The 14,385-nt window shown below is 50.8% G+C and overlaps 1 protein-coding gene across 2 annotated transcripts in view; it reads right to left on the reverse strand.

The window, feature by feature from the left end:
• The window catches only part of LPIN1 (lipin 1), a 68,400-nt gene that overhangs the window by 51,253 nt on the left and 2,762 nt on the right, over nt 1-14,385 (reverse strand). The window contains exons 1-3 of one of the 2 annotated variants that reach the window (XM_029231956.1): nt 12,215-12,289; nt 1,586-1,786; nt 757-852 (exon numbers count right to left, since the gene is read on the reverse strand). In XM_029231956.1, the coding sequence (XP_029087789.1) occupies nt 757-852; nt 1,586-1,777 (288 nt within the window). In that variant the 5' untranslated portion in view covers nt 1,778-1,786; nt 12,215-12,289. Of the gene's footprint in view, nt 1-756; nt 853-1,585; nt 1,787-12,214; nt 12,290-14,385 lie in introns of those variants that run through there. The other variant, XM_029231955.1, reaches the window with a different exon arrangement.

The raw sequence follows: 14,385 nt of genomic DNA on the forward strand, positions 1-14,385 counted from the left end.
CATACAAAGGAATGAAGTACTGACACAGCCAGAACACAGATGAATCTTGGAAACATTATGGTACATGAAAGTCAGGCACAAAAGACCACAAACTATGTGATTCTATTCAGATGGAAGTTCAGATTAGGGAAATCTATAGAGACAGAAAGTTTGATTAGTGGTTGCTTAGGGCTCAGGGTGGTGGGGAGTTAGGGCTTTAGGGATAGGGGAGGTGTAGCTAAAGGGTACAGAGTCTATTTCTGAAGCGATGAAGATGTTCCAAAACTGACTGCGGGGATGACTTGCATGTATCCGTGAAAACACTAAAAACCACAGAACTGTACACGTGAGATGGCTAAAGCACATGGTGTGAGAATTATATCTCAACAGAGCTGTTAAACATTTTTTCATAGTAAAAAAGTTATGTGATTTAGTCACTCACTAAACAAAAATTAGAACATTTCAGCCGTCTGAGATTTGACACACGAGTATAACTTCCATGCTTTTGGATGATGGTTTCAGGCCAGTGTCATTCAACTCCTCTGTCTCCCTGGAACCAGGGAGCGAACGCATCAGGCTGGGACTGCTGAGTCTTGGGTAGACATAGCACACACTCACCCTGTGGCTCAAATCCCCAGGACAGGTAAACAGCCACTTTTCTCCTCTTCCGTCACCCACACAGCCGGCCCCATTATCACCTCTCCACACACGCTCCCAGATGAGCCCTGCTCAAAGCTCAAAATGCGGGAGAAAGCTTCACCACCCAGGCTTCCTTACCTGATCGTTATCAGTCTCTTGAACAAAAAATGCTTCTCCATTATCTCCCAATTTCATGTGCAAATCCACTGCTTCCCCATTGATTTCTATGTCAACCTGAAGGAAAAACATATGTTCTTCATCACAACAGGAAACCTCACGGGCAATGACCAGGTCTCTACGTACACTTCAGTCACACGCATTCCCCAAATATCTCACAATTCCAAACCTCCGTTGGTCACTCTGGTCAAGAAACGGAGTCTTCTCCCCCACCACCACCACCATCCTGGGTCCATGCAAGCTTGTGATTGCCCCAGTGAGTAGAGCACAACACAGGTAAGGCCACGTGGCTTCCGAGGCTAGACCAGAAAACGAAGGCAGAGTCCGCCCGGCTCCCTCCCTTGCAGCCAGCCACCATGGTGTGAGGAAGCCCAGGCCACATGGGGAGCCCGCGCGGCGTCTGGGTGACAGCCTCAGCTAAGAGTCCAGCCAAGGGCCACCAGCCGAGTGAGCAAGTGCATCTACACAGGATCCCAGCCCCCAGCCCTGAGTCTTCAGCTGAGGCCCCAGGTGGCAAAGAGCAGAGACGGGCCAGCCTGCGGCACTTGCTGTGAATTCCTGACCCACAGAACCCCCGGAGCTTAATAAACAGTTGGTTTATGCCACTAAATCTTGGAGAAATTTACACAAGCATAGAGATCAGAACAATCTGAGTAACTGTCAATTCAGGGACCAGCCCTTTCCAACGGAAAGCTAAAACTCGGGGTCCGCGAGGAGCTCCGGATACGTAAAGCCGCAGAAGTGCGAGGATTTTTCTCTAAGGAGAGAACCCGTCCCCTAGGTCACGTACCACCTTCTCTCGGGAACGCAGGACCCCCATCTTCCCAAAGCGGACGTGGAAGGGGGAGCACTGCAGGCTCCCATTGGGCTGGCGGACCACGATGATGTCAATGCATCCGGACAGGGTGGCAGGGTTCAGCCCCTTGTAGAGCTCCTTCACGGTGACAAACACCTGGCCTGCCAGCTGCCCGACGTAATTCATGGTTTGAGCCTAGGAAACAGAGACACAAGCAAGGTGCACAAACGATTAACTCGGGGCAGGCTCTAGAGCCAGTCAAGGTTAACGTGCCCACGCCGCATGCCCGACTTCAAAGACACCCAGCTCAGGGCATCTGGCTCCCCTGGAATGGGCCCCACCCAGCGCTCCCCACCCCAAACCCTGGCCACCCCAGGAGGCCTGATCTCAGTCGTCACCGGGCTCTTCCTCTCTGAGTCCACAGTACGTGTGGCGCTCGCTCTTTCATCACGTGCAGGTTTTACAGACCAAATCTTCAGACTCTTGGGAAGAGAGACTGTATTTGAGACCTCTTCATATTCCCCACCACACCAAAAAGAGTAGGTGTTTAATAACGCTGGTAGAAAAAAATGACTATTTTTACTTGAGAAGGAAAAAATAAGTGACTTTTATTTTGAACAGTTTCCATCCTGGTCCTTCTCTGCCCGCCTGATGCTCTCACATCTCGAGGGACACTTGTGCTCGGCTTCGGTCTGTCTGCCCAGCCGATCAACCGAAGTCCACTCAGCAAACATCCAGGGCCTCCACTCCACCAGGGGCCTGGCGCCGGGAGCACAGATTAAAAAGACGCAGACCCCGTGCCCCGGAGGGACTCGGGCTCGTGAAGGAGAGAGAAGGAGAACACACGTGGTCGTGTCTGCTTGGACTTAAGGAGACGCTGAGGGACTTACATCCAGGGAAAGAGGACAGCCATCCCAGAGGAGCCGACAGTCGATGGGTGGGGAGCAGGGCTGGGATGCTCCCCGGGAGAGGAAGGTGGACAGGCCGCCGCAGACAGACAGGTGTGTGCACAGGCACAGAGGGGGCGGCGCCTGCGACAGAGAACAGGCAGGGGGAGGACGAGAGCCGACACCTGCCAGGAGACTCGGAAGGTGCTTTGTAGCAACTGAAGCCGTCGGGGACTCAGGAACCACAAGATCGGGATTCAATCCGTGATTTAGATAGAGCGCTGCAGTAAAAATGTAGAGAAGGCGGCCAAGAAAAGACACTGAAGGCAGGAAGACCAACCTGTGGCTTCTGGTGATGGTGCCGACAAGACAGGATGCCAGCCTGAAAGGCGGCAGTGACGGAAGAAACGAGGCAGAGCGCCAATCCCGGAGACACTGGGGCACAGGGCAACGGGAGCCCTGCCGGCACCGAGCCCTGGCCCTCCTCACAGCTGGGGCTCTGACGGCCACCCCGGCGTGAGCCACACCCGCCTGGCTGCCCAGCCAGGTGCAGCGACGGCGTGGTGACCCCTCAACAAACTTAAGACAGGGCTGCCACATGACCTAGCAATGCCACCTCTGGGTATACAGTCGAGAGAACTGAAAGCTAGGTCTCAAAGAGATAACCTGCACACCCATGTTCACAGCAGCGTTACTCCCAACAGCCAAAAGGTGGGAACAACCCAAGAGGCCACAGACGGATAAATGGATAAGCAGAATGCAGTATTACAGACACAATGGAATACTACTCAGCCTTAAAAAGGAAGGAAATTCTGGCACGTTACAACATGCATGAGCCTCGAGGGCATTACCCTAAGTGACACAAGCCAGTTACAAAAGGACGAATACTGTATGCTCCTACTTATCTGAGGTACCTAGAGCAGATAAACCCATAGAAACAGAAGGCAGAACGGTGATTACCAGGGGGGAGGGATAGGGCAGGGGAAGTTCATGTCTAACGGGGACAGAGCTTCAGTGTGCAAGATGAGAAAAGTCCTGGAGCTAGATGGTGACCGTCCACCGTGTGAATGCACAACCACGTGCATGTATTGCATTAAGTCTACTGAACTGTTCACTCAAAAGTGGTTAAAAGAATAAATTTTATGTCACGTGCATTTTACCACCAGTTTTTAATTTTTTTACAAGGAGGGTAAAGGAGAATACTGCATTAACCAAAACTCATTTCAGGAAGAGGAACCATTATTTGGTTAAAAAGTTTCTTTGAGTGACAGCTTGGGCCCACGTCACCTCCAGTGCCTGCCTGGCCGAGGGGCGTGAGGGTAACCACACTCTCCTTGACCTTCCCTTCGTCCAGGGTCTCTTGTAAATACGTGCTGGAGAATAGGTACTGAATACAAGAATAAACCAGCTGGGCGCCGGTTCCCAAGTTTCACTTCCGTCAGTTCTGTTTGAAGTAAAAGGCTCAAGGAAGAAGCTAAGTTGATGACAGTGAAGAAGCCAGGCCAGCCCGAGTCCCCCTCCCTGCCACCCTTCACCTCCCTCCCGCCACGGTGTCCGCGGAGACACACCAGCAGGCGTGGAGGGGAACGTTTGCCCCGAAGAAAGTGCCTCAGGACCTCAAGAGAAGCCAAAGATGTGCACAAAACAAATGCTGCAACTTCCACTGAACGGCTTTGAGACACCTGCTCTCCACTCACCCCATTCCAAGTTACTTTTCAATCTCTTGATTTTAATCTCAGAATTTGGCTGGAAACACCTGCTTCACCTGACAAGGCTTCACTGACCACGTGAAACGGGATTCCACAGCCCTCGTTCCAAAGTTTTTCAAGGAAAGCTGAGCCAAACCTCCAAAAAAAAACCCTCTGGCCAAACTGGGGCTCTCTAAGCTGTGCTTAACTCTGAGGTTAGGAAACAGGTAAATATATTTTTCTCAACATGACATCTTCCAGCTTGACCTCCTGGAATACTACTAATTTTCTAAGATTATTCCATGCCATTGGGACAGCGTCTTTCCGGATACTCTCCCCTAAGTTAGAAACCACTGCAGTAGTGGTATTAGACCCAAATAGATAATACACCACAGAGCACAAAAATCCAAAAGCATATTCCCACTGGGGATTCTATCTACAACATTCATAATCAACAGCGTCTTCAGCTTGAAGAGCATCAATTATTAAAACTAGGGACTTCCCTGGTGGCGCAGTGGTTAAGAATCCACCTGCCAATGCAGGGGACACGGGTTCGAGCCCTGGTCCAGGAAGATCCCACATGCCGCGGAGCAACCAAGCCCGTGCGCCACAACTGCTGAGCCTGCGCTCTAGAGCCCGCGAGCCACAACTACTGAAGCCCGTGCGCCTAGAGCCCGTGCTCCGCAACAAGAGAAGCCACCGCAATGAGAAGCCCACGCACCGCAACGAAGAGCAGCCTCCGCTCGCCGTAACTAGAGAAAGCCCGCGCACAGCAACAAAGACCCAATGCAGCCAAAACTAAATAAATTAATTTTTTTAAAAAAAGAACCTAAATACGGGGCTTTGAATTATTTTAGGCCAGTCCCTTTAATCGTCAATTCAGGAATCATTCCCACTCATTTATTATGCAAGTGGATAAAAGTGATTTTAATTCCCTTCCCGGGTCTGTCAAGGAGACTATTATCGAAGGCATGTTATCTAGGAAATAACAGTGTCTCCATTTTCATACTGTGGCTGTGCTTCCTGGCCGTGACACAGTGATGCTACGACAGGCGACACCCAAGTCGGAGCTACTCCTCTCCAGGAAGGCTGGTGGATCAGGGCGCAGGGCTGAGAAACCTCACCTTAGCAAAGGTCAAAAAGAGCGCAAAACTGTCTCAATAAACACAATTCTCAGAATACCCATTTATGTTAAACCTTCCTCACCTTCATCATTTCCTTCTACATTCATCTCTTTAAGTCCTGCAAGAGTTCTACAATCACCCCTTAACCTGTATTTCCCATTGCGTCTCCAACGCCCTCATCTGCCTGTCAGGATACCTTGTTCACCTACGCGCCCAAAATCACTCATCGTTTTGCAAACTGAACCTTCCACTGGCCCTCCTGTTCAGTTAACACCAACCCCTCCCATCCTGGAAAGTTGCTTGATAAACGCAGGCTGTCATTTGTCAAACGGCTGGAGAGACCCCATCCAGCAAGCTGTCTGCCCTCCTTGAGGACGGGGAGGGGGCCTGCTCATCTCTGGGCACCCAGGAAATGTTGCGGCCGCACACGACCACGTTTCCTTTAACTTCCCAGGCTACCTCTGATTACATTCTTCAGCATTTGCCAGGAGCCCAATCTCTCGTATTTGTCTATTAAGATAGGTACGTGTGGAATGACGTGATTGAATTAAATCTACATGGTGACTGTCTTCCAAAAAGTGAAAATGCTTCATTGGTTGGGAACGCTTTTGCATTGGTTCGATGGAAACAGAGGATGCACAATCAAAGCTGCCCCGGTCCCTACTCTTATCACTTTGAAACAAACGCACATCCCAGAGTGACGGGCCAGAGTGCAGGAGAAGCCTGTTTCTCCCTGGTGACCATCGTGCCACGACAGGACTGGGGCGGTGGCACGTAGGGGGATGCGAAGCTATGTCACAGAGGGGGCCCCCAGGGCAGACATGGCCACACGGGTGGGCACAATATTCTAGTGCTTTAATGAGGAACGAGGAGACAGGTCATCACATAAAGAGAAATGAGGAAACGTACCAGAAGCTAATGAAAGAGAACTACTGAAAACAAATTCCCTAACTCTACTAGAATTTCAGCAAAGGCTAACCCGTGGATCATCTTTGAAAGGACATCCAGAATGAAAGAGAATTTTGGGCTCTCTGAGAAAACAAATTCTACTGCCGTATGATGTTAACTTTTTGTCGGTCAACCCAGCCCCCCCCCGCCGCCCCCAGACCGATCCTTGTTTCCGTGAGGCTCTCCGGGGAGCTGCAGGTGCAGTCTGAACACGCATGCTTCTTACCTGACGCAACAACCAGGAACTCCAGGGAGAGTAAGTGGAGGCAAGAAGATAAAATGATGGTTTGGAGAAAGATATTTAATGGGCTTGGAAAACCACGACGGGTGCCTACTGACTCTGGAGAACAAGGAAGACTCCAAAGCCATCAGACCTAACGCCCACCCGGCGGGTGCTGCAAATCCTCAGCAGGCCACTAATCACTAATAATCACCTTTTCCTGAATCCCAGGTGAAAGGCCACACAAGCCTCCACACGACATTTGCTCAGCACTTCACGACACACGAAACTCCTTTGCCCAGGGCAGCTCATGTGATGCAAATCTATGAAACTCCTTTGCATAGGTTGAGTACTCAGGACCGACATCATTACCCCATTTCCGACAAGGAACTGGGGCGCCGGGCTTGCGTGGTGTTCAGGGCAGCACAGCCGGTAAGCGGCAGTGAGGACGGGAGCCCAGGTTGAACCCCTGGCCCTCCCTGTCCTGCTGTGCGTAGCGTTGCCTCCCCTTCTTGCTGGACAGAACTGGTATCAATGGGTGAGGCCCAGTTAAAGAAAGACCAGTCGTGTGGCTTCAGCGAAACAGATGGCAGTCATCTAGTTCTAAAGGTCGGTAACGTTCGGCACACGTTTACAGGGTATCCAGTGCTACCCCGGTGATCAGAGATTGTAATTAAAGTTGGAATCAGAGAGAGGCCATCCCAGAGCCAGGGTGGAAAGCACAATCTATGAGACCAAGCTTCTACGAGAACTGACTCGTTAGAGGGAGTGAGCTCAGCATCAATGGGAGTATTCAAAGAATCTCAGCCACGATCCAACAAAGAGGTTGTAAAGGAAATTCAAAAATGGGGCTCTAAGCTGATGATCCTGTGACCTGGTCATAACAACATCATAAAAGCAAGTTTTCATCCCAAGCAAGAAACCAGGGGTTTGGAGTTGTTTTTTTGTTTTAGGGTTATTGGGGTTTTTTTTTGTTTTTTGATTTTTGGTGGGGGGAGGGGGAGAGCGGGGATGTAGGAGAGAGGGATTTGTTTGGGGATTTTTTTTTGTCCCATCATAAAAAATTCCAGATGTGCACACACCGCCTCCAAGTAGCTTAGCAAGTCTAGGTATGAGGGGAACAGTGCTAAAATTCAAAAATTAGAAGAAATTAAGAAAACGGGAATTGTTCTCTCCCAGGAACATAAAACTCATGAAGACAATGCCCCCAACTAAATTCACTACAAACGCAGTTTAGGTAACAAGCTCATAACACATTTCTTGACAACAAACAGGCCATGAAAGATAAAGGATAAGTAGGAAAAATAGAAATTGCATAAAATTGGGGGTGAGGACAAAAAAAAAAAATGCTGCCTGCCATTCTGGTAAACAATGAATGTCGCCCCACCATCAAGCCACCCGCCACTGCAGCCACCCCAACGGTGCACCCTGAAGGAACTCAGGATGGAGAAAAACAGGATACCGGCCCTAGACAATTAAAATCTATTTCAAAGAATTCGTTTCAATGAGCTCAGATTCTTGCATCTTCCCAATTCTTTAACTTGAGATGTCTGGGGTTTTGTCATTAGCAGTAATTTTTTTTTTCTTTTGCGGTACGCGGGCCTCTCACCGCTGTGGCCTCTCCCGTTGCGGAGCACAGGCTCCGGACGCGCAGGCTCAGCGGCCATGGCTCACGGGCCCAGCCGCTCCGCGGCATATGGGATCTTCCCGGACCCGGGCACGAACCCGTGTCCCCTGCATCGGCAGGCGGACTCTCAACCACTGCGCCACCAGGGAAGCCCAGCAGTAATCTTTTGATGTCCAACTAAATTTTTTGTTTTCAGCAAAAAATTCCTCTATCCGCTGGCTCCCCCACTTACCTCTCTGGAGCACCCAGGCTGTTAGTCCTCCACAAGGTCACAGATAAACATAGCTCTCCGCTTTCAAGTGCGCATATGTGTTTAGTCAATGGGGCTCCAAAGGCCTGGATGTGCTCACCTTCCTCCGGCACTTGTGAGCTGTGTGCACGGCGGCCGGGTCTTCACACGGCCTCTCTGATGAGGCCTCGCCGCTGTCACGAAGAGCGAGGTACAAGACGGTGATTTTGAAAAGGTCTTTGCCCTTGGAAAGCACAGGCCAAACGTCTGCCATTTCTTCCCTGAGCAAATGACTCGATAAGTTGGACTCAGTCGTGGGCTCTGGGTGCAACATTCTCACAAGCGTTCACACCTTCCTCAGCTACCCCTCCTCGGGGCTGCAGAAGGTCAATCCAAAACCTTCCCCCACAGTCCTCAAGGTCTAAAAGGTCAGACACCCTCCTTCAGTCAGTCTGGGATCTGAAGACATCTTCGGCACTTCTGTCCTCAGGATGACTCATGGCTTCCTGGAGCGAGCCTGCCAGGAATCCCCCACCTGTGCACGCAGCCGTGTGCTGTCACCTCTCCCCTCACAGCAGGTGCCTAAGGGACTCCTGTGGACTCTGGGTTTAAGGCACATGCAGGGAGTGTCCTGACTGGAAAACCAACCCAACATCACGCAGGGCGAGGCCTCTGACTTTGTGTTCCTGTGATCGGCAGCAGGATTACACCCCCAGAAACCCAACCAGCTGCTGCTCTCCGGGGCCAGCGGGCCGGCCTGCCAGCTACTCCGGTCAAAGGAGCGCATCTGAGGGACTTCTCGATATCCACTGAGGGGATATTTACTGGCAACGCTAGGCGAAGACAATAACGCAGCAAACCGGCGTGACACAAACCTTTTTAAACCTGCTGTCCGTTTTCACATACCATTAAGGTTGGTCCACTGTCCTGATGGGATAATCATCAAGAGTTTGTTGTCTGCTTAGTTATCATCATGATGCAAGGGATATAATTTTCCCAGTTTGCAGAGAGTCTGTATATAACCTGGGCAGGGTAAGGGGTGGAAGTACATCCAACCCAGGTTCAGTCTATATCCAACACTATGACAATCCTGCCAACCTCCCGTATGACTTGATGGCCCGACCTACCTATGGGGCAGCGCGCGCAGACTTTAAATTATACCTGCGGAAAGGTAAATATAACGCACAGCATTTAAAAATATGTTACTTCTCCAACGGTGAAGGCAAAGTTATCCACCACGGTACATTTTAAAAGCTGTATCTGCTGGCTTGGAAATTGGTCTCCTTGCTCCAGGGGTACGTCTGTGCTTGCCGGTTGGTCCAGGAGCGGCAGACCAGCCTCATCCTCTGACATGTCCAGGTGGCACACGCAGGTGAGCAGAAGGTGCTCAGGGCAGGCGCACAGGCTCGGCTGAGCCCTGCCACCAGCTAATAGTCAGGGCCATGCCCCAGGGACCTTGCAGCTCTGGAAAGGGTCTCATTACTTTTGAGTTAACGAAGAAAAAGGGCAAAGAGATTTTACCATTAAAATCTAAATTAAACGCCCATGGATAAAACCTTCCCCTCCTCCTTTTTATCCAGATCTACCTCAAGCATCTGAAAGTCACCTCTGAGGACTGGTGAGTAACTAGCCAATCCCACCCCTTCCCACACACGTCCACTCCCCCTGCACCCAGCAGATGACACAAAAGCTCACCTGTGCCCGGCACGGGGCTTGGCACCAACCAAGGCTAATTCCTGTCCTGAGAAGCTGGAAGTCTTACATCTTAGCTGGCTCAGTTATTGAACAACTGAACGTGGACGTCCATCTATAACCTTTCTGGACACTGAAGAATTTGCTCTGGGAGAGTGAGCATCTACCACCGGGCGTATTTAAGCCATTTGGCTTTTATTAGCTAGGACCATTCTCCCTCGAGGACACGACAGAAGCTGCCTCTCTGGGGTTCTCCCCACAGCTCCCTGAAGCCCCGGGACGTCTCTCTCTTCATCTGAGGATGGCTGTGTGACTGCCCCTTGTGCCCTAGCACTCTAGCCGGGCCTCACAGGGATGGGTGGGGGGCCTCCACCCATCACCCCTGGCTGATCTCCGCTGAGCACATTCCAGACTCTGTCTCCACGTCTGGGGTCCAAATGTGAGGTCTGATCAGCTCTGAGTAACAACAGAAACATCGTGCTGCTCCGGAACTGGCCAAGATCACACTCACCTGGGAGGTTACGAGGCAAACGCTGGTTTTCATACAAAGCATTAAAAAAAGACAATTTCTAAGAAATTCCAAAAATGATATTATGACTAATAAGACTTACATGGAAATGAAATTGGTTTATAAACAGCGTATCTTCCTCGTGCTATTTACAGTAACTGCAAAGAGGAAGTCTTTCTTCAGAGCACTGCGCACTGATATTTATCAGTTGGCAAGTGTGATAAATTATATAGACCAACGAGGAAGTATGACTTAGGTGCAGCGTGACGCAGGGTAAACAACGCCAGACTGGAAGTCCAGGTGCCTGGGCTTCACGCCCACCCCTGCCGCGCGGACAGCACACGCTGGGGCTGGTCCCTTCGCCCCTGGCCAGTCTGGACCAGGTGAGTCTGGCAGCAGCTGCCCCATGTGTTAGTCCGACCATCTTTTTTTTTTTTTTTTTTTTTTTTTTTGCCGTACGCGGGCCTCTCACTGTTGTGGCCCCTTCCGTTGCGGAGCACAGGCTCCGGATGCGCAGGCTCAGCGGCCATGGCTCACGGGCCCAGCCGCTCCACGGCATGTGGGATCTTCCCGGTCCGGGGCACAAACCCGTGTCCCCTGCATCGGCAGGCGGACTCTCAACCACTGCGCCACCAGGGAAGCCCATGTCCGACCATCTTGAACGGAGCACTAAGAGAAACTTCGTACGCAAGAGAGCAAACTTCTGTGTCCGTCAGTACCCCTGGGGATGCGGGGACGTTATTGGCACGCCAGTGTTCTTCAGGAGGCACTACTGGTCCAAAGTAAGAAAACTTCACCAGAAAAACCTGCAATGCTTTTGAAAAGCTTACAGGTCACACTAATATCAATACTTCCTGACAAAAGTGATGAAGCAGCAAAACCAGCCCGCCCTGGGGTCCCCGCGGCAAAGCCCTCTCTGAATTAAGCAGGTCCTGCCCATCACAGCTCAGCTCCAGGCCCAGAGGAAGGGCGAGCCAGCTGCAGGCCATCCTGCAGGACGCAGGGTATACGGCAGGAGGCATGGGGCGTGAGTGTGCCCAGGATGCAGGGGGCTGTCACTCTGCAAAGTCAGTCAGGAAAGCGGGCGTCCAGAATAACTCCAGACACTCAGCAAAGACAGAGAGGGAAGGCCGAGGAGATTTTCTCCTCCTTCAAGGCCGCCCACAGGGGAGGAGCCCCACACTCTGGGCACACAGCAGATGCACAAACGCGCCAGCTACCCCAGTCTCGTATGGGCCCAGGGGGCAGCGCTGTGAACACTTGTCAAGATGAGGGAATGGAGGTCTCATGACTTCTCACCTCATTGTGACACCAGAAGAATCAGCATTTCATCCAAAATTGGCAGAATTCTTCTCCAGGGTTCACAGATTGCCAAGAAACACTGCTTTCTTGGAACTTCTGCCAAAATTCAATACCCCAGCCATAGCTCTCGTAACCCTGTGGCTTTGCTAATACCATTCACCTCTAAAATATTAATGTCAATTTAAGATGGCCTCAGACCAACCCAACAGAAAAATGAGCAAAAGAGAGAGAGTTCACAGAGAAAGAAGTCCGTTTGGTCAAAGATGTATGAGAAGATACTCAATCCTATTCATAATTTAAGATATGCAAATCAAAGGAGGCCGTTCAGGTGGTCCAAAATCAAAGCATTTTGTAAAAACCTGAGGGGTTGGTGAGAACAGGAGAAAATGAACACTCACCACTCCCTGCCGGAGGGGTAACAAACGGGGTAAGCATTGTGGCAATAGCTGTCCTTTTTTGCACACACCAGCAAACTCCAGCAATTCTTCTGCTATGTACAAAACAGTAATCAGGGCACTGATTATAATAAGGAAAATTAGAAACAAATATCTACAGGACTTCAGTTAAGTAAATTAGGGACCACCCACACCATATAATTGAATATTATGAGGCTGTTAAAAAAAAAAGAGAGGGAGAGGTAGTTCTCCGAATACTAACATGAAAAGGTATATATACTGTGTGAAAAAAGTACAAAAATATTTATAATATGAACCCATTTCTAAGAATTACATTTATACATATTCTCATATGCACAAAAAAATTATGGACTGAGGTACATACCAAACAAGGTTCACAGGCTCACCCTAGGGAACAGGCCTGGGGAAGGGGAGGAGACCTTCACTTTTCATCACAAATATTTCCAAGGCGTTGGTTCCTGGGTTTTGTTTTCTACATGTGCATGTACTGCTTTAACGTTAATTTTTAATGACCTCAGAGAACTGGGGGAGGGATGGCAAACTCCGGTCTGCTCGGTGTCAGGGTCTCCCCAGCACTGAAACTGCTAGACAGGCGGGGGCGATGCGGGGTGGTCCTGCTTTGGTCGGAAGGGTCAGATGGGTGACCGCTCCTCCAGCGCTGGGATTGCGCAATGCTCCGATCTTACAATCCCGTGTGATGAGTGTTCTCAGGTCCTTGCCAAGGAGCACAAAAGGCCTGGGTGGTGGAGGGTGGAGGCAGCTGAACTACCCCGGTGGCCAATGTGCTGGAAAAACAGGCCCAGGTTTAGACCCCGATCCCCCAGCTCTTGACCCCGCAACTCACGAATGGAGCACAGGGCTTGCAGCCTCTCTTTACACCCCAGCAAGGGCCCTCTGTCCAGGTCTGTGTCTTGACCAAAAAGAAAGCCCTGCTTCTGTGACTTCTGCGTGAACCCTGCTCCCTCCACCCAAATATCACCTGGACGCTCAAGAGTGCTGCCTACAGCTCAGGGGTAAAAGCTTGAGCCGCAGAGGCAGACAGCTGGCCTTCACCTCCCAGCTCCACCACCTGCTAAGCCATGACCATGAACGACTGACCGACCCCTCGGCCGCCCAGTCTCATATCTATAAAACGGACGACCCTAACAGCACCCACCTCATAGGATGGGTAAACGTGGAGTTCTTTTCCAAGTGCACGGCCAAACGAAAGCCAGGTGCTAACCCTCTGGTCACACACGGCACCAAAGGCCGGACTGTGAGTTAAGGCTGCAGCCTGACAGCGCTTTGCATACGTCAACTATTTAGATCGCACCCTCCCAAAAAGACAGGGCCAAAGAATACTACTGGTTGAAATTAATACAGAAATATCAGAAGGGTATGGTTAGATTCCAATAGGCTGGGAATACATTTCCATTTTATCCAAAAATCTGAGCCCAAAGGCAACCCGAAGACTGGGCCACAGGCTGGAGTGATTTAGAGTTCACCGGCAGGAAATTCTCTGGCCAAAGCGGGGAGCTGCCTTGTGGGTGCCCGGTTATCCCACGACCCTCGCTGCTTCTATCTTTTGTAAACCAAAGGTGGATGCCTAGAGAGACCAATCAACGCAGAGGAAGATTTCACCAAAAAGAGAGAAGACATGTGTCCAAGGAGATAACGGGCCTTCCGGGAAAGAGGCACGTGGTGGAAGTGTGCTGATGGTGTCCCAGGAGCACTGGGCACACAGGGTGTCTCGAATGCAGGGTCTGTGGTCGGCAGGCAGTCGATGCAGAGTCATGACTCTGCTCTAACAACCTGTAGCTCTTTACTCGAAAGCCCAGCATTCAGCAGCAGGAAAAAAGGTTGTCGCAAGAATCCCAAACCTGCTCAGTGTGTTGAGAGATGTGGTTTCCCGGCGCGGAAAAGCATCCTCTCCAGACGGAGCCCTGTCCCTTCGCCCAACACCTGACACACGCAGGCCCCTCCCCGCACACCAGGCACTGGGTCTCACACACCCCGCTTCCCTCCACCAGAGTTTGCACGTGGGGGCACACGGGCACACACACACACCATCTCAGCTAAACAAGTTTCACAAAACAATACCTAACCTAAGATTAGTATGTCCGGGTCTGGGATTTTCTCTTCTATTCTATTTCACCTTTTCTAAAATGCCCATG

Source organism: Monodon monoceros, unplaced genomic scaffold, assembly GCF_005190385.1.
Source record: "Monodon monoceros isolate NGI ecotype Baffin Bay Population unplaced genomic scaffold, NGI_Narwhal_1 Super_Scaffold_19, whole genome shotgun sequence".
In the NCBI taxonomy this organism is placed as follows: domain Eukaryota; kingdom Metazoa; phylum Chordata; class Mammalia; order Artiodactyla; family Monodontidae; genus Monodon; species Monodon monoceros.